The 25,911-nt window shown below is 43.1% G+C and overlaps 1 protein-coding gene and 1 long non-coding RNA gene across 4 annotated transcripts; both read left to right on the top strand.

Moving 5' to 3' along the window:
- Window positions 1-656: 656 nt before the first annotated feature.
- Window positions 657-10,227, top strand: LOC110081254 (glutathione S-transferase). Of its 2 annotated transcripts, none has more exons than XM_020797829.3 (7): window positions 657-814; window positions 1,812-1,918; window positions 3,648-3,699; window positions 4,706-4,838; window positions 6,573-6,714; window positions 7,426-7,557; window positions 9,283-10,227. In XM_020797829.3, exons 2-7 carry the CDS (start codon window positions 1,832-1,834, stop codon window positions 9,400-9,402), a joined length of 666 nt encoding a protein of 221 aa, XP_020653488.3. In that variant the 5' UTR covers window positions 657-814; window positions 1,812-1,831; the 3' UTR covers window positions 9,403-10,227. The 2 variants fall into 2 exon arrangements, with proteins under 2 accessions (XP_020653488.3, XP_078242701.1); XM_078386575.1 differs by lacking the exon at window positions 657-814 and adding an exon at window positions 1,121-1,313.
- A 1,139-nt stretch (window positions 10,228-11,366) lies between these two features.
- On the top strand, window positions 11,367-25,696 carry LOC110081256 (uncharacterized). 2 transcript variants are annotated; one of them, XR_013542294.1, is made up of 8 exons: window positions 11,367-11,496; window positions 14,914-15,030; window positions 15,147-15,222; window positions 18,323-18,422; window positions 21,363-21,477; window positions 22,645-22,796; window positions 23,616-23,758; window positions 25,311-25,696. It is a non-coding gene; the product is annotated as an uncharacterized LOC110081256 (long non-coding RNA). The 2 variants fall into 2 exon arrangements; XR_013542293.1 differs by having other exon boundaries at window positions 11,380-12,467.
- Window positions 25,697-25,911: the final 215 nt, after the last annotated feature.

Consider the following 25,911-nt stretch of genomic DNA (forward strand, 5'->3'; position numbering starts at 1 on the left):
AGGTCCCACCAATAGTGCAAATGGATCACAGGGTGTCACCAGGGCCCTCTCAAATTTGGAGCTTTCCTTCCCTTTTCTTGGGGCACCAATGTTTCTCCAATGCTCCAGGTGACACACAGGTGACAACGGCCATCCCTCGCATAGGTCACAAGCCAACAATGTGCCATTTTGTCCAGAAATGTGAATTGCTTGGGCAATCAAACGACCAGGACCCTTTCCCTAAAAGCAGAGTTCAGTGCTCATGCATGCTGTGCCTTTGCTTACATGTTCTAGGTGCTGCAGCCAGAGATAATCAACATATACTGTACAGGGATGTGTGTGTGTGCATGTTCTGTGCTGTCAAGTTGGAACTGACTTACAGCACCCTAATAGAGCTCTCAAGGTAAGCCAGATATTTAATGAGGGGCTTTACCAGTTCTACACTACCCCCCCCCCGTGAGTTTCCATGGAGAAGCAGGGACTGGAAGCCTGGTCTGTATACATAACAGGCTACAGACAAATATAGCTGCACCAGCATGACATGTCCTGAACGAGGCAGCAGCTCTCCTGGCAGATTAAGTTTGGGGAAAGGGTTATGCAATTGCTGAAAAGACTCTGGCACAAAAAGGGCACTTCCCTGTTTCCAGCGAGCCCTTGCCCCTCCCCAAGGGTGGCCCTTGCCCCTCCGGAGCGGGCGGGCGCGAGGGCGGGCGGGCGGGCTGGGAGAGGGTTTTATAGCCGAGGCACCGGCGGGGTGTGTGTGTGTGTGCGTGTGTCAGGCGTAGCTGGTGGGGCCTCGAGAAGAACTTGCCGGGCTTCAAACAATCCCACTCAGGTTAGTAACCCAGGATTTCGGAAGGGCAGAAAGCGCCTTCGGGCGGGCGCCGATTCCTCGGGCGCAGGACGGCGGGAAGAGAAGCATCTCTCTAAGACAGACAGACAGACAGACAGACACACACAGACAGACAGACAGACAGACAGAGAGAGAGCTCCCCCCGCGGGGCCATTCTCGCTGCCCTCCAGGGCCTCCCCCAGTTGGGTCACCCTCTCCCTCCCGAGAGAGCAAACGCACTTGTGTTCTGAGGACCAGACGAGGGAGGCTCCGGAGCCAAGCGCTTGAGAGCCCATCGGGCCGGCGCAGGAGCCTCGGTGGCCCGACGGGAGGAAAAGGAAAGGACGGGAGCGAACCTCCCTCTCCGGGCTTCTTTCGGCCTCGGAAGGAAAGGCACGCCCCCACCCCGTCCCCCCGGGCGCGGACCCAGCCGGGACTTCGCAGCTTCCTGCGCGGGTCCGCTGACTTTCTCCCCGGGAGACGAGAAGAGCACCTGCTGGAAGTGAGTCGCTTTCCGCTTTCCCTTCAGAGTGAGGCCCTTGGATACATCGCCTGCACTGTCAGTGTGCGATCATTCCAATGTTTGCGCTGTCATTTAGGGCACCGCCTTGTGCCCGGCTGCCAAGAGATCGGCCCCGCTGAGTTGAGGGCGCTGCCCTTCCCGACTCTTGAGTAAGACTAGTGAGCGGCTGCTGGAGTCGAAAGAAGAGCCAGGTTGCAAATCACAGTCTTTGATTGGGAATACGAAAGCTTGCTTTTAGGAACTATGGAGTTGTTTGCTTTGTATTCCTTTGAAAGATGCCAGAGATTTAGATGACTCGTGAGCTATTTTTTTTGGGGGGGGGGACACCCCGGTCCAGGGCTACAAATTACTCTGCACTGAAACTAAGAAATAATCCAAAATGGTTGTGAAGAATTACAATCTAGAAATTAAATACAACTGTGGTGTCCTCCTTCTTGTCCTTTTTTTAAAAAAGATATCTTGTCTGTACCAAACTAGGAAAACAGAAATTAGAAAACATGGCTGGGAAACCGAAGCTCCACTACTTCAATGGACGAGGCCGAATGGAACCCATAAGGTGGATGTTGGCTGCAGCTGGAGTTGAGGTTTGTCTTCCGAGTTTGTCTAATAGATCACATCTATGGGCATGTCTACAGGGACATGGTGGCACTGCAGGCTAAACCGCAGAAGCCTGTGCTGCAGGGTCAGAAGACCAAGCAGTCATAAGACCGAATCCACGTGACGGAATGAGCGCCCGTCGCTTGTCCCAGCTCCCGCCAACCTAGCGGTTCGAAAGCTTGCAAATGCAAGTAGATAAATAGGGACCACTTCAGTGGGAAGGTAACAGCGTTCCGTGTCTAAGTCGCACTGGCCATGTGACCACGGAAGATTGTCTTCAGACAAAACGCTGGCTCTATGGCTTGGAAACGGGGATGAGCACCGCCCCCTAGAGTCGAACACGACTGGACAAAATTGTCAAGGGAAACCTTTACCTATGGGCATGTCTACAGGTAGCTATTTTGGTGCTTTCTAAATTGGGTCGCTTGAGGTCAGGGGGAAGGATCCACACACCTTTTGGGGCATGTCGACCTCAAGCAGCCCTCTGTTTCCTTCCCCTGTCAATAAAATATTCCCCCGCTCCTCTGCAGAGGGACAGGGGAAGATACATTATTATTTTTGCCTGACTTTTGCTAAAGCACTGAATCACTTAGATTAATTTTTTTAATTTTTAAAAAAATCTTTGTTTTTGTGTCATGCTGGTGGAGAAATTGCTCACAGCAGTAGGATCAGCACTCCACACAAAGGCAAAGAAAATAATTAATTAAAAAATAATAATTTCACTTCCCCTTCCCATCTGCAGAGGAGAAGAGACTAAACTAGAGTAGGCCATCTTGCCTCCCCAAAAGTAGGAGCCCCTGATGGGGGGGGTTCAAAAAAGGAGTGGGTTGGGCTGCCCTGTGGGCAAATTGGTCTGTTCATCATGTGCTTTTTTGGAAAAAAGAGCAAAGCAATCTACCCTCAGAAAACCATACACTGGGACAAATGCCTGTCTGAATGAGCCCGTCTAAATAAGTCTACTTCCATACAGACAAAAACTTCATCCTTTTTCCTTGTTACTTATTGTTGATATGAAGGAAAAGGGGCATTATAGGGGGTTTCATATCCTTACTACATTGTAGCAAGACTGAGAGAAATGTAGTGGTTTCTACACCGGCTTTATGTTAATTGCCTGCTTGAGAGATAAGCTATAACATTAGTCACAGTAAATTGACCACCTACAGTAGCTGATTTGGCCATCATGAGCCTCAGGCTGAAGGAGTGGGTGAGTCTTTAATAATCAAAAATTAGCACTGGATCATCAGTGGTGGTCTTGATGCTGCTGGTGGCAATCAGGCAGCAATTTTTCTCTACTGAGGGCTCCCCCTGCCCTATCTGAAGGCTTGCAAAAACTTCCCCAAGGCAGTCTTGGCACTCAACTGGGTTAGAGGCTGGGGAAGGACAGGAAAACCTCAATTAGTTTAAATTAATTATTTCTAGTACTGGGTCGGGTTTACACCAATGTAACTTTATAAAACAAGATTTTGCCCAACAGCTTATACAGTAATACTAAAATCAAATACAATTATATTTAAAAGACCACTAATTTAAGGACAATTAAAACATTTCTAAAACTTACATACAATACCTCTTTCTCAAGAAACCCACAAGTGACTATGGGTGGAATGATTAGTGAGAGATTTCCAGGTGTCAGGATGTTTGTAAATTTTTAAAAAATGAAGGTTCTGCTGTGTAAAATTGTTCTAAGAGATCCTTTTGTACTATTTTTGCTTTTAGTTTGAAGAACAATTTATTCAAACAAAAGCAGACCTGCAAAAACTACAGCATGGTGAGTAGGACATCAGTATACTTTTGGTAGTGTCTGTTTGGTGTATATATAAGATTTTTTTTCCTACAAAATCTGTCATACCTGACATCATGATCCCACATTACCCTCCAGAATTGCACAACTAAATTGTGACACAACTCCTGTCAAAGATAAATGGCACAACGTTCATTGATGTTAGTGGAATGCAGTTATATTCTATACAAACTTTTTGCATGATTGTACAGTATATGAAAATCAGAGAGGTTAAATTGTTACACTGAGCGTGTATTCATTCTGGATGTGTTTTTTTATTTCCTGAAGCAAAACCAGGCAAATCACCAGCTTTCCACTTAGAATATACCAGGCACATTTTTTTCAAAACTGTTCGAACAACTTGTAGAGGAACCTCAGATTTATTGCCCAGTAACTCAAAACAGAATGAAAGCATGCTAATTTTCACCTTTTGAGGTTTTGAAATCTTGTGATGGGGAAAACAAAAAGTGTCTGTTATATGTGCACAGCTTTAGGCAGGATTAAGTGTGAAGCAGGATGGAGCATCATCTATCTGTTGTTTAGCACATGCTGTTCTTGTGGCCCATGTAGTCCCAGTAAAGGGAAGAACCCTCACGCCATGACGAGATAGAAGCCCTTGGGAAGCCTATCCGGTGGCAGCCCAAAATGCTGTGATTAGAGATGCTGGATGACAGGCAGAGCCTGGGAATGGCTCAGGGCGGATGGGTCCCTGGACGGGCATCAGCACGCCTGATCGCAGTGGGCCCTGGGAAAAGAAGCTTTCCCCTCGGTTTGCTTCTTGGATGCCCAAGGAACTCCACTCAATATAAATAAATTGAGTTTCTTACAAGGCACCATTTAAGTGATTATTCCTTCAAAGCCCCTATCATGGCAGTCATTCAGGAATTTAAATAAATTTATTTTTTTCATCTGGTTTCAGAAAATGGTTCCTAATCCAGGTATTCTAATTATTCCTTCCTTGTTTCTTTCTCTCCAATTTTTGTTCTTTTACAAGATGGTAGCCTCCTGTACCAGCAAGTGCCTATGGTGGAAATAGATGGGATGAAGTTGGTGCAGACCCGAGCCATTATCAACTACATTGCGGCAAAATACAACCTCTATGGGAAAGACATCAAGGAGAAAGCCTTGTACTGTAACCCTTCTGTATTTGGTTACTAGATGGGCTAGTTTTGTTTCCTGTGGATGACAGTAGGAAAAAATCTCCAGTTTCTCTGGCGATCTCCTGACAAACTAGAAGTTCATGTGCTTCAACTGACTCCCACTGCCAGCTAGCACAAGAAAACGCACAGAGTGGCAATATTAAGTCACTTGACCTCTCAGTCATAACAGAGTTCACATTAGCTGGTTCTTTTAGATAATGAGTTACCACTGTTATCTTCTGTTACTGAGCTACTGCCCAGTAATGGCTCCTGTGCTTCCCATGAGTTCCTGCTGGGGCACATTTCCTGATGTGTTCCTGATGATATGAAGGGGCTACAACCTACAATAGGTAATCCAAAGGGGGGAGAGCAAGGCCAGATGAATGAATAAAACTGCTCTGACAACAAAATAATTTGGGGTCAGTGCTGTTTTTCAAGATTTTGTGATGTAGCCTGGAGCAGCAAACGTCTGCCTGTCCACCTGTTGTTAGACCACAACCCTCACCACCTTGAGCCGTTATAGTCATTGGTAAAGGAAAACAGAAGCTAGTTCAGCAACATCCGGTGGCCAAATGTTGCCCACCATTGCTCTAGCCTTCCATGTAATTCCCATAAAATGGAGTTCAATGCTCTATTTCCAAAAATTCCTCTTTGTTTCTCATATTATATGAGAAATATAACAGGAGATTTTTCTTAGAGGGTTTTCTGTATCGAAATCTAAACATTACCTATAAGGCTACAATCTTATATACAATTCCTTAATCCCCACTGAATTCCGGATGGCATATTGAAGGGTTTTGTTGTAAGTTTATTTATGAAAGCTTGGTCTTTAAATACCACAAGACAGTTAAACAATTCATCCGTTGCCAAAAGCCCACCAAACAAACAATCACCCACTGTGAGAGCAACAAGGAGATGGGCCAGCTTAGCCTCTCTTGGAAGAGTCTGCTCTAGTATTGGACAATCAACATCCTTTCCTGCTGAAGCTCCCAAGGACAAAGAATGAGCAAGAACTAGGAACTTAAAAAAATTGGAAAGGGGATTTTCATCTGCAAAAGGCGCAATTGGATTAGGAAACTTTTGCCTGCCCCCATCAAGGTCCCAGGGCTCCGTTGGGATCCCTTTTATTGTGGGGAAGCCATTGGGGGCACAGGAGAAATCTTTAATTTCAAGGAATAGCTGCTCCTGGTAAAGTCATGCCAGTGGTACTGAATTTTGGAATTATTGACAACTTTTCCTTCCCTTCATGGAATCCCAGTGGATTTCACATGATGATCCCAGAGTAGCTTTGGAACCTTTTGAGTGATGGTGGATTAGAAATTTTTAATTTCCAAAAATATTGTTCTACTTTATGATGTCATCAGCCTTACATGTTGTAAGTTAAAGCAACAGGATTTCTGCTATTGCATCCTACTTTAGATAAATTGTGCTCTTAATAACTATTATGGAGTCCTGTCCATCTTGGAGAAGAAGACAAGAGGTTACTGATGATTTATCATACAGGGTGTTCATTGTACAGATTATATATGTAATTCAATGTATTTGTATTAGTATTGACATTTTCTATTGTTATAATCAGTCATCAGTAGTATTCCCATTAATTTGTAATTAGGTCAGTATAGTTGAAAGGAAGGAGCACTTCCACTAGGAAAAACTGAGGTATATAAATTTGATTCGTTTCAAAACTGGCTATTCAATATTATGGGAACATTGTCTTTACAGAATTGATATGTATTTTGAGGGTGCTGCGGATCTGAGTGAAATGATTATGATACTGCCCTACAAACCAGCTGATACTAAGGAGAAGGAATTAACAACGATCCTTGAAAAGGCCAATAACAGATACTTCCCAGCCTTTGAAAAGGTACAAGGCAGTAAGCCTACAACTATACAGTACATTATCACAGGAAGGGTTCATGTGAGTTTGGGTACTCTTGAGTTAACTAGAATGAAATAAAGAATGACTTCCAATGGTTTGAGAAAACCAAGATTAGAAAGAGAAAGGTTTAAACAATTTGCAATGCAGTTGTCTAGCAAGTGGAGCACAATCAGATTGTTTTGTTATAGCATTGCATTTCTGTTGTGTTCAAAATTGTCCCATCGCTGTACAGACCCAATGCTATTCTCATTTAATGATCCAGTATCATTCAGATTAGAGATGGGAATGAACCTCGGTTTGGAGGTATGTGCCATTTCATACACATGGCATCACAGGTACTGTGTGTTTCCTTCCCTGGCCTCCCCAGCAGGATCCCCCACTCACCAACTGGTGTGCACTCCTCTTGAGCAGTCCCCAGGAGGAGCATGGGCTTCCCTGCCCCATTTCCTTGGTTGATTGCCCACTCGGACAAGGAGGCAGGAGAGGCTAATCGGTGCTCCTGCTGGGAAGAGGAGGAGGAGATGAGAGCACTCCAAGTGGTGAGTTGGGTAATTGACCAGGGAGGCTGGGGATGGTTTATGCCCATCTCTAGTCCAGATTGGTGATTTCAGAAGGGACCCAAACATAGTGTTAGAACTTTTATATTTATCTGGAGAATTACTGTATAAGCCTCTTAAAATATTTCCTTTGCTGTAGGTTTTAAAAAGCCATGGAAAAGATTTTCTTGTTGGAAACCAGCTCAGCAAAGCAGACGTTCTTTTGCTTGAAACCATTTTGGCAGCAGAAGAGTTGAAGGGTGATATTCTCTCCAGCTTCCCTCTTTTAAAGGTAAGGAGGCAATTCTTGGCCAGTCATTAACTGTAAAAATGCAGCCTGGTGGTAACACTTCGTAGATCCTGCAGGTTCAAAGCTGCTCAGTTGCACCATCCAAACTCAGCAGGAACAGAACAGCCAGGTAGCTGAAAGCAGCCACATTCAGGAGAGCAAGGGTTGGGGAAAGTGTAGTCTTCCAGATCTTTGGATTAAGAGTGCAACTGCACTGCCTCTTTTGGTGAGGACTGGTGTGGTCTAAATGGAGTCACCAGAGGTCAGGGGGAGGAGTGATATAACATTTGGAGCAATCCTCTGCGAAGGGGTAGGGGATGTGAAATTGCTACTTTTTTGCTTCTTCTTAGACCATTGCTGATGTGCTGACTTACTTCTTTGCTTTGTGTGTAGTACTGATTGAGAAACTGTCTGCAGCCATGGTTTCGTTTGGCAGTTCACACAAATGCAAAGAATTCTTTAAAAAACGAATCTAAGTAATTCAGTGCATCAGCGATGATCTAGCAGAGGCTAAACAACGACAACAATTTCTCTTCCCCTGTCCCTTCATAAAGAAGCAGGGGAAGTGTTCATTCAATTTATCAATCTGCTGAAGTGTCTTGCTTATTAAGCCTCTTAAAGATACTAGAATTTGACAATGGAAGGAGCTTTGATAAATCCAAGGCTAGATTTTGGTACATTTCCAGAGGTTGTATCAAAATAGAAATAGAAAATAAAAATAAAACTCCCTGAAAGGGGCTGAGAAAGGTATGGGTAGGGGCACTCTGCGGGCAAATTAGTCCACTCTAGTGATTACACCGTGTGATCACCAGAAAAAGAGTGAACCAATCCACTCTCACGACAACCCAAAGAATGGGACTAATAGCAATATGATCAAGGCGTAACTCCATAAATCCCTACCATTAACTATGATGGGTGAGATGGATGGGAGCTAAAGTTCAAAATAGCAATAACCAATTGATTAAGGAATTTAAAAAATAATGCAAAATAATTAAATGGGTCCTAGAATAAACAAGTCTGTAAAAGTCTTGTATTTTTTTTTAAAAAAATAATAATTTACAAATAAATTTTGGACGTGACATGTAATTTTAAACAATATATTGCATTTACTTACAATTGCAGTAGGACTATTTTTATACATCTTCCCTGCTTTCGTAGAGGGTTGAAGGATGGTGGACTTCACACCCTTGAGCAAGATTATCTTCTAAACCAGGAGGGAGGAAGTTAAGGGAGGTCAAAGCTGTGCTTATAGCAACCTCTATGGACTACAAGCAGCCCCAAAATTATTCTCTCTCTCTCTCTCTCTCTCTCTTTCTTTTAAACCATTTTGACCAATGGCCTGTACTTTGCCTACCCCTGTTTTTAGTTCATTATATGTTGTCTGGATATCACACTGCTGGCTTTGAGTGGTGTCCTGAAGGTCTATTGGACAATGGCTGAAGGGTGTGTGAGACCAGATGCATGGACAAACCACCTGTAAATCAATTAGACATATATGAAACCTGCTTATATTTACAGGTTTGCAATGGAGTTTTTCAAAGAACTATAATTTAAATTATTGGCACTTGGGTACATATATTCTCCCCTATAACAGTTTCATTACTGATCATACAGTGGTAATATTCTTAGATTGTTCATGTGACAAATAAATTCTCAGGCATTGCCAAGTGTTCTATCTGTGAAATCGCAGTGTTTGTGAATGACATTTTTAAAAATCTCTCTTGCTAGGCTTTTAAAGCAAAAACTAGCAACATTCCTACAATAAAGAAATTTCTTCAGCCTGGAAGTCAGAGAAAATCAGCACCTGATGAGAAAGCTGCAGCAGAAGCTATGAAAATTTTCCACTGAATTGTTTTCCACTGGACTGGCATTGTAGCAGTTATGGGCAAAATGAAAAAAAGTCAACTTATTTCAGATAATTCCAAAGGACAACAATCACATAAAAACTAGATCCACATAAATACAGCAAGAAGGTGAATAAAGAACAGAATGGTAAACTTGATTCGGTTTGATTAAACTTGATTAAGGGGAAATTGTGGCAATAGAGCCTACCACATGGCTGACATGAAATTAAATACATCTTTATGATACAGACCACCGGGAAGCCTATGTATACGGCATTTCTCTTTCCTTCTTCAGTCCTGCATGTCCTACCATCTACTCCAGGGTATTTCCCAGCCCTCTAGGGCAGGCTTTGAGGGTTCCACCGGAGTCAAAGCAGCATCTTGTGATGCTTCAAGAAAAACGGGGTATGTTTAGTTACAGCAGGTATTAGGGGATGAAGAGGAAGGAAGGAACGTGACACTTGTTTGCATTAAGTTATATCTTGATCTGGAGAGCAGGAGATTTTCCTTTGCATTGTACTGAAGTGGCACATATGAATTTGTAGACTGAAAGCTATTCTGCCCCAGGACTCCACTCAAGTATATAGTAATGGAAGAGATCTCAAATCTATCAAGTGAAATAAAGAAGATACAGTATTTATGAGAATCATCCCATTTCTTTTTCTTACAAAATTATTTTTTAGAGTTGACTAAAACCTCACAGAACTTTCAGTGTTTTTTTGTGTGTGTGTGTGTGTGGAAAACAACATTGGGCAATATCTTTCCCAAACATGATTGCCATATACATTGTGGAACATCTTTAAGCAACAAATAAAGTGGCCACCTCAAGGTGGTTGCTTACTGTAATTGTGTCCTAGTCATCTTCTTTCTAGTACTGTATACATAATTACTATAAACTGGTAGTGTGCAACTGCAACACGGGTGTTGATGGATGGGGGGCAAGGGTGCTGCTCCTGTATTCCAAATTTATCATTCTTATGGATACAGACAATTGCACTGTGTTGTAGATTTGCATACTATGTGTGTGAATTATGCTGTTGGTAAGAAACTACTACAGAGTTCTTCCCTTCAGAAAGACACTTTTTAAAAGACAGGCTTTCTCCCCTGCAGTACTTTGCTCATTAAGCTGTCAAAGTCAAGTCAAATATTTGGAACTGGTAACTGTTCTTCCCCTCCTTGTCCTTGCTGGCCTCTACAAGTTGGGGAGCAGCGTCTCCGCAGTGGCTAGTCTTTTCTACTCCTGCAAGCCCCTCATGGCCTTTGTAAGGCTGCTTCCAGATCATATGGGGAGCACAGCAAGTTGGAGTAATTGCCTACTGCGCATGAATGCTCTTCAGTTTGGGAAGCCCGGGATGATAGCATCAGAATGATTCTATATGTCTCATTCTTCTTTCTGTGTTCACTTAACACGGTCTTGATACATGAGGAAACCTACATGTACTCCTGAGCACACAAATGGGGGTGGGGAAGAGAGCTCAGGGAAAAACACTGGGGGAAAAGGGTCATGAAAGTGTGACAAATACAAAATAAGTATTTTTTTCTGGCATCCTTGTGTAAATACAGTACATACATGGACACCCATTTGTGTATGCGGGATTCCATCTCTCTTTCTGTCCCATCTGTAAACCTGAAGTGGGTTCTAATGCAGAAAATTTACACCCAGGGCACATCACCTAAACCAGCATCCTGTAACCATATTAATGCACACGGGGCATTCCAATGCCGAAGGTGTCACCATAATCTGATGAGGAAGGCGCGAGTTGCACACAGAGACACACGCGACCTGCCCCTTGGGAGATTCCTGGGGCAGCTTCCACAGGGAAGAGAGCCATGCATGCAAAACTTTGAAGAAGATCCTGGTCTTACTCTTTTAGGAGGCCACGGAAGAGTCTCTGCAATCCGTGACGTTTAGGAAGAAAAGGTATGTCCTCCCACTCAGGAGCCTGGGCAAAATTTTGGTTAAGTCTCAAATACCTTGAGTGCAAGGCAATAAAACGGGTAATTTGCTCAGCTCCACTAGATGTTAACAGTTGATCATTCAGGAGGAGGCTATCCTGGAGAAAATTTGTTTTGCTTACACCTTCTTTCAGAGTTGGGGGTAAGGCATGCTGAGTTTATTCATGTGTAATTTATCTGGAAGAAATTTTAAGCCAGAGGAAGAGACGGGGAGCGAATGAGCCGCTGTGTATTTTAATACTTTTATAGTCATGCAAGTGTGTTTTTACTTGAGAGAAGCGAGGGCGGCTGGAAGAGTAGAAACGGGCAGCCTTCTGACAACAGAGAATCTGAGAAAGGCGGGAAAACAAAAAGAGATACCAGGGCGCATAGGCGGGCGGGCGAGAGCCTGAGGAGGGACGACGAATTCTGACGTTCAATAAGCGGGGTGGCTTTTCTCGTCCAGGCGCGTGAATACTGGTCGAGAAAAGGGGAAAGAAGCAGGGATGTGACTTGGCAAAATGCACAACGGCCACCATCTTTCGTTTTGTTCTATACGCCGGAGGAGTTTCAGTGAGGCAAAGCACAGGGAGACGTGCCCAGTTTATTAGCAAGGCGGGGGCCCGTCTGAGGTTGACGGTTCATTGCAAAAACAGTTTCAATTTTGGGTGGGGACGGGAAACAGCGCAGCGTTATGTCAACCAAAGAGGGCGTCCTTCTGGGAACATGAGATAATCCATTTAGGTTACGGGGGTGTGTGTGTGTGTGGGGGAAACCGCCCTTTTGCTTTCCTCCCCCGATATAGTTCCTTGAGTTGTACAGCACAAGCTTGCACTACTTTTATAACCAAAGGATTAGGGGAAATCCTCTTTTGGGATTCTCGCTGCGTGGCAGCCAGATATTCAACAGGTGAAACCTCCCTCCTCCTCCCCCCCCCCGGCAGTAGGTGGGGGAAGGTGTCAATTTTCTGTTGGTCCTGCAGCCAGAAATAAAGGCGAGACACATAGTTGGACTGCCGGGGTGGGGGAAATTATCACACAACAGAATCAGCGAAAAAAATGTATATACAGTAATCTCCCAGTTAATCGCTACCCGGAACGAAATCCCGTTGACTTCCATTGGACTGACTGCCTGGTGAGTTGCATATCGGATTGCACCCATCTGAGGACATTCATAAAGGGAAAGAGCCTTATGTCCTCCCTGCATCATCCCAACTCATGGTCGCTTGTGCCACCTCCAGAGGGGCATGGGGGCCATCAAACCTCAGATTAAAAAAATGATAATATCACCAGATGGGTAGTTCTTGCATAAACTTGTGAAAGTGGTGTCTGTTTATTTTTTTTTCAATCTAGGTTATTTAGAAAACAAATAGTCCCTTGGAAAAAGCTGAAAATACTGTAGTTAACTTTCCATTTTGAATGGAAAGGTTTACTGCCTGAAAGTATCAGCTAGAGAAGGCACATTGAATCAGTGGAATCAATGGGATTTGCATAGGTATTGACCAAATTTCCACTGATTTATTGGGCCTACTTTAGTGATGACATATTACTGGATGCAGAAGCAGATGATAGGTTTATTAGACCCTGGGAAAATCAAGTACTGTAGATTGCAAACTTCTGATGGCAACATATTCCATCTTCCTCTGGCAGTTTCAAAAGTTTCTTGGCAATATTGCTGCAGTCCATGCCAAGTAATCATTCTTGAGGAGAAATGCAAACAGCTTGTGGAGTGGTTGGGGGGCAAATTCCCCCTCAAGGAGCATCAAGTAGAATCTTGGAGTTTGTGTCCATTTCTGCAAACAAAGAGCCCCCCATTACTGTATAGTCTTTCTGTTGAAGCTATAGGCTTCTATATGGCCGGGGGGGGGGGGAAGGCAACACAGTCAATATGGTGTGACAGACCTCCACCAGAGAGCTGGAAATAAAATTTAATTTAACCACCAGGGAAGGCCAACTTTGATAAATTCACAGTCAGATTACCTGGTGGAGGTTTTCTTTAGTGTGCAATACTGCTTAGCTGGTGTGCAGTCCAATTGGGATTGTGAAAGATGATCACGGAAGCCAACCTACTCTGCCTCCCCCCCTTTTTTTTTTGTTCCTTTTAACAGCAGCTTGATTTGCAAAAATCTCCTGTGAATGCTTTTCAGAGAATGGAGGCTAGGAAATAGCGGTTTCTAATAACTTGACATATAAAATTACTGGGACAGACAAGCACCAGTTTGAACACTGTTCCCAAGTGCTCTCACTGTTAGAGGGTTCATTGTCCATTGTCCTGCTGGAGTCAAAAGATTAGTGTACTGACAATCATGCTGCAATACAGCAGCAGATTGTTCTTAAAGGGTCTGCATCTGGAAATCCCTGTACTGTATTAAGTCTGGCTTCTGAGAGAGGTAACCTGGGCTTCTCTACAGTCAGTCTAGCAGATTGTGAAACATGGGATTGAAGTTGTTGGTTCTGTTTTCTGTTGGGCAGGATAACCTTTCCTTTCTTCTAGAAAATATGTTTTAAAAGTGGTTTATATTTGAACTGCATTGTTTGGCAGAAAAACAAGTTACAATTCCAGTGAGTAAGTAAGTAAGTGAGTGAGTAAGTAAGTAAATAAATGCACTTGCCATCCAGATTTTATTTATTACGTTAATATCCTGCATTTCTCTCTCTCTCTCTCAAAAAAAAGAGGGGACATTCAACATGTCATTGTGACAAGACAGTTGTGGAAAGTTGTAGCAATTGTAGAAATCGAGAATATTTAAGAAAGGCAAAACATACTGTACAGTAATTGAAGTCTTGCTTAAAGCACAAAATGAAAGAAAAATCAAGCATACAGCTAGAAAAGATAAGAGCCGGCACCCAAATAGTTAAAGCCTCTTCATCCACAGCCAGTGTCAAGGTCTCCATGGATAAAAAGGTCTTTGTCAGAAGGTGGAGGGGCAACTGGCAGGCAGCCTGCAGCAGGTCCCAAAGTCTGGGAGCCAAATCGTTTCAGAACTCAGCCTTGAAGCAGTGTGTTAACTCTTGTGAAACATATTTGATTTGAACCCTGGCCAGCCTCTTATGAGGCAGTCCTGTCATTCATCACATGTAGTTTGTTATCCCTAGGTAAACCTACAGTAGAAAGTTTTATGTTACTCAAGTTTCTACCTCTGTTTAACTTCTTACCTAATTGTAAAGGGCTCCCCATTTACTCACAAAATTAGGAAGCTTCTTTGAGGTCACCTTGGTGCAGCTCCTTTATAAAAAGATAGCTCTGCACAATTGTGGTGCTTTTAAATTTTAATGTTAGTAATAGAAATATAACAACTGCGTAACTGGATTGCTGTCCAGGATTTGTCTTGCATTTAGGAACATAAGAAAGTGGGGGGGGGGGGGCTCTGTTATGCACCATCCTGCTCACCGTCTCAGTGGTTGCACTTGTAACTAGGCATACATGTTTCATCCATGTGAAGTCTGTTCTTCTGTGTGCTGAATGTGTGGGAGTCAATGGTGGGGCTGGCATGCGTGGACCCACATAACTCCTGTCATCTGTTGTTTGAATATATGAGCACAATCGTGTGAAAGCACATGACCTTCCAATTCTCTTCCAGCATTCTTCAAACAGGAGTATCATCTGCATACTCTAAGACCATCTCCTGGAGTATAGAAATCAGGACACACTTGAAAGTCCAAAAGCAATGGCAATTTCTTAACATTTGGCAAGTTGGGTGAGTTGTGACAGTAAACGGGGGGGTGGGATTTGGGGAAAATAAGAGAATAAAGGGGATAAATCAACAAAACATCAGGTACATTTCTATTGCTCTGGTTGCTTTGCTTTTTGCAGTTATGCCTGCCACAGATGTTGCTTGCCTTCAACACCTGCATGATGGCTAGAAATGCAACAGCTAATATCTCCCTCCGTGAGTAATGGAGACAACTGTGTCTATTGAATGTTCTGCCTATGGTTAAGCAGAGTGAGGCAGCTGCCTAAGGTGACTGTTACAAGGGGGTGGCAACAGCCCCCCACCCACCCTCATGCCAAGCCGTGCCTCCTGAGCCGCCACCCCACCCACCCACCCACTTTCTTCTCTTGTGCCACAAGGCCTAAACTTCCTAAACCAACATTCTCCCCTTTGGATATAATGGTGAACTCTGTCCTCATTGCAGTACTGAAGTGAGATATAGCCATGCTTCCTTGCTAGCTCCTGCATTTCATGGCATTGGGAGGAATGCAAACTTTTCCAAAGGTCTGGCACTGGCTCTGGTCTGTTGCAAATGGGATAACTGGGTTTTGTGCCAGAATGGATGACCTGTCTAGCAGGGTCGATCGAGCAATTAGTGGAGTTTGTTATCATTGATCAAACACTTGCAAAACCTAGGGCACAACTTCATCTCGTCTTCTCTGGCATTGAAGATAGAGTGACCGTGACTAAGCAGGTTTAATCAGATGGGTTAAAAATTAAGCTATTGAATGAATGGATAAGTGATTCTGCAATTGAAGTTGGCTGTTTTTCAGCAGGACTGTTTGAGACAGAAAGGGGCAAGATCTGCAGTTGGTGACCACCTTTGTTTGGCTGTTTAGGACAGTTGCCTGCACATAATCTTTGGTTGGTTTTCTAGATGAGTTTCTGCTGTCACACCACTGCAAACCTAACAAAACATGGTTTTCAGATGACATTATTGGGGAAGGAGGCATTTCCCATGGTTGGCTCCTCAGAGGCTGCAGTTCTAGGTGCACCTTGTTGGGAATAGGTGCAGTTGAACTCTGGTGTGGATTACCTCTGAGTAAATGCACAGTAAGATACTTTTTATCTACTGCACGGGAGCATGTGTTAAGTACACAGAAACCCTGACTATACAGGTGTTTTGTCCACTGTTTGGTCGGTTGCAGGGAGGGGCTAGTTTGCAACCCACCAAACAGTGGACAAAACACCTGCGTAGTCAAGGCTTTCTGTGACACCTTTCCAGGAGCAAACAAGCCAACTCCCAGAGTGGCCATACCTGTAGTATTCTGGCTTCTACTCTTTTGGTGTGGGTAGGGTTGCTTTGGTTTGGATCATTTCCAGCATGATTGCTGGAAAGGATCCAGAGAAAGTATTGGCAAATGAGACACTTCGGCGTTTAATGCACTAGGAGTGTGTTAGTGTAGTGCATGTGCTGTCATTCAGCTGCGAGCAGGTTCTCAACCAGACCTTGAAAAGAAAGACAAAGATAAATCCTCCTCCTTGGCCCCTCCTGTCTCCCTTTAGATTTCATTTTCTTTTAAAGGGATGCAGCACTGGAAGAGTTAAAGGAAACGCTTCCCATTTCTCAGGATCGTTAAAGCTGCTTAGCAATCTAGAGAAACAGGAAGGAGAGCTGAGTGGAAGTCTCCAGTTGAGCAGCTTCCCCAAAGGAACAGCCACCCCTGCAACCGCCCACCCCCAAAAAGGAGCCCCTGATAGGGACCCAGAAAGGTGCAAGTGGGAATAGGATTGGCTACTTCGTTCTGGCACTTACGTCATTTGGTCCAGCCCATCTCCAGAGTGGACTAAATAGTGGGACAAATGCTGGTGTAGTCAGGCACTTCCTTAGTCAGGGATTACTTCCTAGTTGTGTATTGATTTTGGTGTCAGTGTCCCTTTACTGCATTCATACCATGTAATCCTGTGTCTAGTCAGAAGTAAGCATCCTTTTGTTCACTTGGCCTTACTGGCAGGTGAGTGAGTAGAGGATTATGTCCCCAGGCTTCTTCCTTTCTTGATCAACAAAATGCAAATTCAAAGCAGTTGAATTTTAATGTGCTTGTTTCTGTAGCCCCTCAATCCCATGGGAACGAGAGTTTAGCAAGGGAGCTTAGAATCTTCATTGTAACAATAGTAAACTCCTGTTCTCAGATTTGGCTGCAGTTTTATCTAAGAGATAAGTGAGTTCCTGTCGCTTGTCCCAACTCCTGCCAACCTAGCAGTTTGAAAGCATGTAAAATGCAAGTAGATAAATAGGTACCACCTTGGTGGGAAGGTAACAGCATTCTGTGTCTAGTCGCGCTGGCCACGTGACCACGGAAACTGTACGGACAAATGCTGGCTCTACGGCTTGGAGACAGGGATGAGCACTGTCCCCTAGAGTCGGACACGACTGGACTAAATGTCAAGGGGAACCTTTGCCTTTTTATCTATTATCTGAGAGAGCTCCTGCACTTTTAATAGCTGTGTGGCAGGCAAAGATCAATCAAGGAAAGCTTTACAAGGCACAGAAATTCAGCAGCCTTGGGAAGGATTGTCCCTGTTGAATTTTGCCTGCAGCATAGCTATTTAAGGCACAGAAGACCTACCCTAAAATGGTGGGCACCTTTTATCATTGTAGGAGTCTGTGGTAATTGTGGTGGCAAAAGTAAACATGCTAGTTAGCTGAGCTTTTGTCTTTGTGAGTTAGGACCAAGCAGTCAAGACTCTCAAGGTGAGGACAGAAAGAAAAACTTGCATTGATCCATTCATGAGAAATCCTAAACTTGAGTACAGAAGCCCCTAGGGGATTACATACTTCTTTGTGTGCAGGTATATAGAAGGCCAGTACGGAGGCACCCTCATGGTTGGCCTTCCATTAAAGAAGAAGCAGAACAGAGAATGAAGTGATCTCACTGAAGAAGGGAACTCATGTAGGAGAAAATGTCATGAGGGCAACAATCTGCAAGTAGTCACCTACAGAAAAACAGAAGAAGCCAAGAACTACTTACCTACTGGTTACAACTGTTGCACTTATTCACATAAACTGGGGGGTGGGGGGGTGGGGTGGGTCCCTGAGAGAGACTAATCCAGATTTGTATGTATTGTCTTCTTCTTCTTCTTCTTCTTCTTCTTCTTCTTCTTCTTCTTCTTCTTCTTCTTCTTCTTAGTAGTAGTAGTAGTAGTAGTAGTAGTAGTAGTAGTAGTAGTAGTAGTAGTAGTTAGATTATTATTATTGAGAAAGACATAATTTGCTTGATGCGTGATTCCCATCCTTAATTTTTCTTCCTTCTTCTCCTGTTTTCCCCCTTGACAGAGTAAAAGGCTGTCCTTAAAATGGCTGGGAAACCAAAGATTCACTATATTTGTGGAAAAGGGAAAATGGAATCCATCTGCTGGCTGCAGCTGGAATTGAGGTTGGTATAGCCATGTGGAGAGAGAATGCTGCATGAATGAACTGGGGTCAAAGTTAGTGGTTTTTTCTTAAGACACAGTTGACCCATCCCAAAAAAAATGCAACAATCCTGGTGTAAAGTTCCAATACGTCTTTTCCCTTTGCATCGCTTGTGTCCTTTTCTGGCAGAATAGTAATCAAGTGGCCATGCAGAATTATGAGTAGCCTTTTCTGACATGCTTTATTTTTCTTTTTATTGAAGTACTTATAAACAGTATCACTCTTCCATGCAACAGGGCTTCATTTATAAACATGAAACAATAAAAATAGAGCATTCAACAACCAGAAATTAGATTAAAACATCTACACCCAACAGAAGCTGGCCTAAATAGAAAGAACATTATGCCTGCATAAAGCTAGGCAAAGCTAGGGCCCAGCTGACCTCCTTGTCGAGGGAGTTCATAAGCAACATGTTGCTGCAGGAAAAATCGTGTTTCACACACCCACTCTCCTAATCTCTGTTACTGTTAAGTCAAACAACAGGCTAAGGTACATGTTTGCAGATAAACAACAGTAAGGTTTTTACTGTGGGTTGTCTGCCAACCAGAGTGAGATTGTTCCAAAAATATGTACTGTGTTAATATGGCAATAAATACACACACACACAGAGAGAGAGAGAGAGAGAGAGAGAGAGAGCTGTTGGCTGCTCCCTCCTCGCCCCAAGACAAGAACAACATGAACAGTCCAGTACCGAGGTAGCCAGGAAGCTTCCCAGCGCTGGCTGGTGGGTGACCACATTCTTGCCTCCCCATCAGCTCCATTTTTGTCGCATGTTGAGTAGCTGAGGACTCTCCTGCCCTTCCTCCTTTGCAGAGTGAGTTGGGGGCAGGGTCAGGGGTCCTCAAATATGCCGTTGCCACCGCTGCCCCTGTGCTGCCCAGCCTCTGCCATCCAGCTTCCTGTCAGCCAAACGAGCCCTGTGGAGAAGGAAGGGCTCTCTCACATGGCTCACCACGAAGGAGGCCCTACTGTGCTTTAAAATAGTGCACACTGCACACCATTTTAAAGTGCAAGTTGGGCTTATGTCATGGGAAGCAACAAAGGTCACATTTTGCTGGGCATGTAGTTTTAGGTGCAGGGTTGTAGAAGAAGATTGCAAACTAGGGACTGGTTGAAATGCAAAAGAGGTGGTCTTTTCTGGTGTCCTGGCCCTCCAAGTGTTTTCTGTTTTCCTCACCAGTGGCTCTGTTGGCTGTGACTGACAGGAGTTGTTGTCCAACATTCAGGAAACACATTATTTAACCTGCTTTAGCTGAAAACCAGCAATTTTAATTGTGTCTGAAAACAAATTAGGAGCCAACATAACTCATCTGATGCAGTCTACAAAACACACGGCAGACAATAATACAGAGGCTAATTTTTGCACAAGGTTCATTTTATACTTGGATCTTACTTTCCATTCTGAAAGTTACAATGCTGTCCATTGAGGCTTTATTTATTTCTGTGTTTCCCGTCCCTGACAGCAACCTGTATATCTCTCTCATCCCCCAAGCCCCACATCAACAGGGGCAGTTTAGGCTGAGAGGTCACTAGAGCTGAGATTAAAATTAAAAGAAAAGAAGAGGAGAAAGAAAAGAAACTGTAAACAGTAGGATCAGCAAAATCTGGGGAGGGGGGAGAGTACTGTAGTCATAAAGCATCACACAGTACTTTAGATCTCTTTTATCTTGAATCTCAGAAGGATCTTCTTCAGCTATTCTGAATCAAAGTATTCCTATAAATCAAAGTAGAAAAACACTAAATATTTCAGTTTTGTAAATCATTCTAACAAATACGTATGTGCAGAAACACCTACTGGTCCAGTTAGTCTTATAATATCAGTGTAATGCCGGTGGTGGGATCCAGCAGAAGCTTCTTGTGGACAGAAGAGGTCCTTCTTTCATGGAAGGGCTTTGGATCCAGCAGAGGTTTTCTGTTGGTTGAATGGGGAAGGAAGTGACCTTCAGCAGTTGACTCTTCCCCCTGCAGTCTTCTGTGCCCCTTGAAAGGGGTGGTGGAGGGTGGGAGACCCTCTTGACCTGGGAGCAAAGGTGTGTGTGCAGAGGGAGGGAGAATTGGCCCTGCCACTCCCCACCTGGTGGGAACCCCTTCTGAGCAGATCTTTGAACAAGAAGGTTTCTTACAAACTCTGGATCCAAACAAAAACATTTTAGCATAATTTAAGATCGCTATTAATAAGAGAGATCAATTATCCACCACTGTTGCAGATGGGTAAGATATACAGTACGTAAGATATAGAATAGAAGCAAGAAATTACCTGAGAACTGAAGGGAAATAGTAGCTATTAGAATAAAGGCCCCACTTCAGGCTCAGGTTATTCTCAGACATCTCCCTCATGCGTGCCTCCTTACCAGAAGTGGAGGATCAGGTCCTCTCCCCCCCCACACACACACATTTTCTCTTCCTCAGTATGCCTATGTGAATGCTCCTGGTGTGTGTTTAATGCCTCTTTTTTTGCCCTGGCTTTGTCTGTCTGATTGCCTGTGTCATGCCTTCTGCTCCCTCAACAAAAATAGACACCAGCTAGCATGGCCCAGGAACTATCATACTGACAATCATCAATACATGTTGCCTCAGTTCAATGGGCCAAACTGCTTTTCCCTCTGAGGCCATTTAACTGAGCGGCTGATCTGCATAATGAACAAAAGATAATGGTAAAGAAATGCAGCACTGTGTACTGCCTGAACACATGATTTCTGTTGGAGGGAAAAAAACCCAGTTTGATGCCAACCTCTTTTCTGAAACCACTTAAACAATTGACTATTCAGAGACTTAGAAGAAAACAAAATGCCAAGATTATATTTTATTCCATAAGAATTTCTAAATAACCCAAGGAGCATCAGCAGCATCAAACTAAAAAAAACAACACACATTCATTTTTATTTATTTTATTTTTATTCAGGAGCATTAAGTCTGTATGAGAAGGGAGATAAACATCCAGTTCTGCTCCATTGCTCTGTTTCAGTTTGAAGAACAGTTTATAGAAACAAAGGAAGATCTGGAAAAACTACGCAACGGTAGGTCTGTAGGTGAAGATATGATGCACATGTAAGCACTTTAAAGGTGGATGTCAGTAGTAGCTTATTCTTTAAATCACAAGAGGTGACTTGCGGCCCTCCAGATGTTTTGGACCATGACTCATGTCAGCGATAGCTAACAGCCAAGAGTGGAACATGATGGAAAAAGAAGGCCAGCAACATCCAAAGGTCAATGTTGCCTACCCCTGCCTTACCTAAAAATCTATTGATCCATTAGGCTTTGAAACCAGTGCCAGAGTATACAAATAATCTTATTCTCAGGTTAAGAATTGGTTCAGTCTCATTTGATTTTGAAAGCTTGTCACTACAATCCAGGTTGAGGATTTTTCCTGTACACCACAAGCAAAACTGCTTAACAGTATGCTAGTGTAATTTGTATGCCTAGTAGGTTCCACTGGAACACAGTGCATGATCTTAAAGCAAGACATTCAGGCTTCTGGAAGAAGGCACACACTCCCTCCTGTGGACACCCATGAATATAGTTGGCAATGTGACTGTTTCCAGGCCCAGTTCAGAGTGTTATTTTTGTGCTTTAAAAGCGTTCATGAGTTTGGCCAGGGTTCCTGGAGGACCGTCTGCCTCCCTCCCTACGTGCCCACCTCAGTGTTCTGATTTTCACCAGAGGTTCTGCCGTGAATGCTCCTGCAAGCTGGAGTGAAGTGGGTCTTTTAAAAGTTTTATCATTTTTGAAAACCAGAAGTCATATGAGATACAGAAACAAATAAATAGTTACATTGGTTTTACAATTCATTGTAGAGAAAATGTTTTACCTCGGCAATGTTTTCCTTGTTCTGTCAAACTGTCGTATAGTGGTGAGCATTTTTGTCTAGGGCTCAGGAGACCTGGGTTCAAATGGCCACTAGGGCCTGCATAATAAAGGATGATCTTGAACTACTCACTCATACTGTATCCTCACAGTCTCACAGAACTGTTGTGAAGACACAGTGACAGCCACACTTGTCACTGTGAGCTCATGGGTAGAGAGGCAGGATGTAAATGTAACAAATAATGGAATAATTGGAGGTCTTCATGCTTTATTTTTAATTCCGCAGTGGGAGCAACATTTGATTAATTGTTAATATTCATATTCAGCTGAAACCATTTTCCCTTTTAAAATTTCACTTAGCACTCGTTTCTGTTTAAAAGATGGATGGCTGCTCTTCCAGCAAGTGCCCATGGTGGAAATTGAAGGGATGAAGATGGTGCAGACTTCAGCCATTCTCAGTTACATTGCAGCAAAATGCAACCTCTACAGGAAGGACATCAAAGAGAGAGCCTTCTACTGTGTCATCATGGCAGTAATTATTCAATACTAGAATTTTCTGAGCAGAAATACGGGTCTAAATCCATTTGGTGGTTTCAGCTAGTGACCCCTTTGAATCAAGAGGATTTAGAACTCCCAAGGTAGCTTCTGATTATGTTGCAATATTTTAAATGAGAGGGTGCAATTTCTTTGCAGGGCAGATGACACTGGCCTTTGGCACCAGTCTGTTCAAATTCTGAGCTGTCTCTTGTTCTGCAGCAGAAAAAATACTCTGAAGCTATTTATTGAGACATTTAAGTGCTCAAATGCCTCTTTTCTGTATCGGGTGTACTAATACATATATAATATCACCCTATGCTCAGTCTCTTGGGAGTAAGTTCCATTCAATTCAGTGGCTGAAATCCTCTTGCTTAACTTACTCTAGTAAGTTGCAGCTAGAGTAGGCACGCTGAATCAGCTAGGATTTGGTGAGTCAGTTCCTCTGTAAGTTCCCTTGACTTAAATGGATCTATTTTAGTTGAAATTTACTAGGCTAAACAACAGGATTTCATCCAGTGAGGTCTATATTTGAGTAGATATATATAGACCATACACAGTTCAGCTATGTATGTTTAACACACCAAAAGACATGCAGCAGCAAGATGGTACCATTCGTCTTTGAATGCAAAAGCTAATATGGCTAATATTCCACCATGTCCCTCCATTCTGCATATCCATAAAATACAAACTGAAGATACTCACACGGAGCTTATTTTCTCTTGTGCAGTTAATGCATGGTGTTCATATACCTTCAAAATTCCGTTTCCTTCTCTCTTTCCATTGTTTTTTTAATTTTTGTTTTTTGTCTCCATAGGCTTTAAAAGTTCATGGACGCGATTTCCTTGTTGGCAACCAGTTTAGCTTGGCAGATGTACATCTGCTTCAAGCCATTCTAATGAGAGAAGAACAGAAGCCTGACAAACTCTTTCAAAACCCGTGAAAATGCTAATACGGAAAGTAAGTGTCAGTGAAAGGAAAGTACTGTGGTACCTTTGAAACGAACAGATTTATTTCAATATATTATGAACTTAAGTCTTCAGAGCTGGCTACTGAATGTAACACAAAAGCACTCATGCCATTATAAAATTAAGTGATTTGAAAGATGTCCAATACTTTCTTTTTCGTTGTTCCTGCTGAAACAAAACAACAGAGATACTTCTTTCTCACATTTCCAGCAGACATTCGGATGACTGGTGTTGATTTTGTTTAATTTTACTGGTGTTAAATACCATCTTAAACTAAGTTTAAAAAAATTTTCCTTTATTCTTACTGACATCAATCTTAAAATCCTCATTTTCCATATCCTCCTCCATTCTTCTTCATTTATTCTTTCCCCAATATCTTGTTCCCACACCAATTTCAATCCTTCTTTCTCACTTTCTTCTTCCTCTAAATTAAGAAGTGAATAAATTTTACTCACTGTACCTTTTACTGAGTCAGTCATCTGAATGTCCTCATATGAGAATAAAAATTGCTCAAATTTTGTGTGTTCTCTACCTTTATTATATTTATTTGCCCATTCCTTAGTCCATCTTTCCAGTTGTACATAGTTCAACCACGAAATAGTCTTGTTTTGAAATACTTGTTTCATTTGATCTATCGATCTCATTTTATACAGCCAATCTTTCAGTCTAATCACTTTTTCTTCTTTAAATAAATCCATATACACCTTCATATTTCAAAGATTCCTTGTTCCTAACCGTGACTCTGGTTGCTACAACGATAGACTGTATCCTGTTGCTTAGGAATTATGTCCAGACTGTTTGTTTGGATACTCAGATTCTGCCTTCTGTGCCACTTGCAAGAAAGGGAATCTCCAGTAACTCTTTGTGCAAACAGAAATCCGCAGTGTCTTCAGTGGGATAATGGCTGATTTGTGTAATAGCAAGTCAGAGACTGCCAGGCCAAACATGGAATGTTCTGCCCACAGAGGCCTTATACTCTGTATTCGCCAACAGGATTTGTACTCTGAAATGAAGAACTTGATATGGCCAATGAACAGATATTGATAATAATACAGTGGTGCCTCGCTTAACGAGCGCACCGTATAACGATTAAATCGCATAGCGATCCGTTTTTTCGGATCGCTAATGCGATCGCACAACGTTGTTCCCATAGGGAAAAATTCGCTTTGCGAAGACCGGTAAGCGTTTCGCTTACCGATCTTCGCAAAACGACCCCCGCCGATCAGCTGTTCGGCGGCCAAAATGGCCGCCGGAAGCCGGGAAATGGCCTAAAATGGCTGCGCGCAGCGTTTTCACGCCCTCGTTAAGCGAGGCGAGGGCGCGAAAATGGCTGCCGGCCATTACGAAGCTTCGTTGAACGGTGAGTATTTGGCCCATTTGGAACGCATTAAACCATGTTTAATGCGTTCTAATGGGCTTTTCTGTACCGTTTAACGATGCTTCAGCATAGCGAAGGTTAATCCGGAATGGATTAACCTCGCTATGCGAGGCACCACTGTATTTGCCTTCAAAGTCCATTTTTACTTATGATTACCCTTTTCCAGGTTTTCCAGGTTTCTGAGTGTTTGGAAGTGATTTATTCTTCTGGGGGCACCCAGGGACTCTGCAGCTTACCCAAGGCCACCCAGGCTGGCTTTCCTCCCAGGGGGCACACAGAGGAATTGAACATCTGGCTCTGCAGCCAGATACCTAAACCACCGAGCTATACCCCATTCACTATATCTTCACATGTACTACATCTTAGGAATAAAGCAGCAGCTACATCAGATACATCCATTTGTTATTGTTAGTAGGCCTTAAATGATTTTTATAAAATTTTTGATTATCCCTTGCCTATGGCATTGCTATGTTCGCTCACTGCATTTGTTATCATGTAACAGTGTAATGCCGAAATATCTGCCTTAATAATTAAATATCTTTCTTCACTGTTTTAAGTCTGTTGATAGTCTGCTGATAGCCAAGTAAGCATGCTTAAACCTTACCCAGTGATTTCCCTCTATGGCTTCTGCAGTCCGTATGAAACAAAATACAGTGGTGCTTCGCAAGACGGGTGCTCCGTTTAATGATGAATCTGCATTATGATGAGGTTTTTGCAATCGCTTTTGAGACGTTTTGAATGGGGGAATTTCTCTGCGCGATGATCAG

This window comes from Pogona vitticeps, chromosome 1 (genome assembly GCF_051106095.1).
Source record: "Pogona vitticeps strain Pit_001003342236 chromosome 1, PviZW2.1, whole genome shotgun sequence".
Classification (NCBI taxonomy): domain Eukaryota; kingdom Metazoa; phylum Chordata; class Lepidosauria; order Squamata; family Agamidae; genus Pogona; species Pogona vitticeps.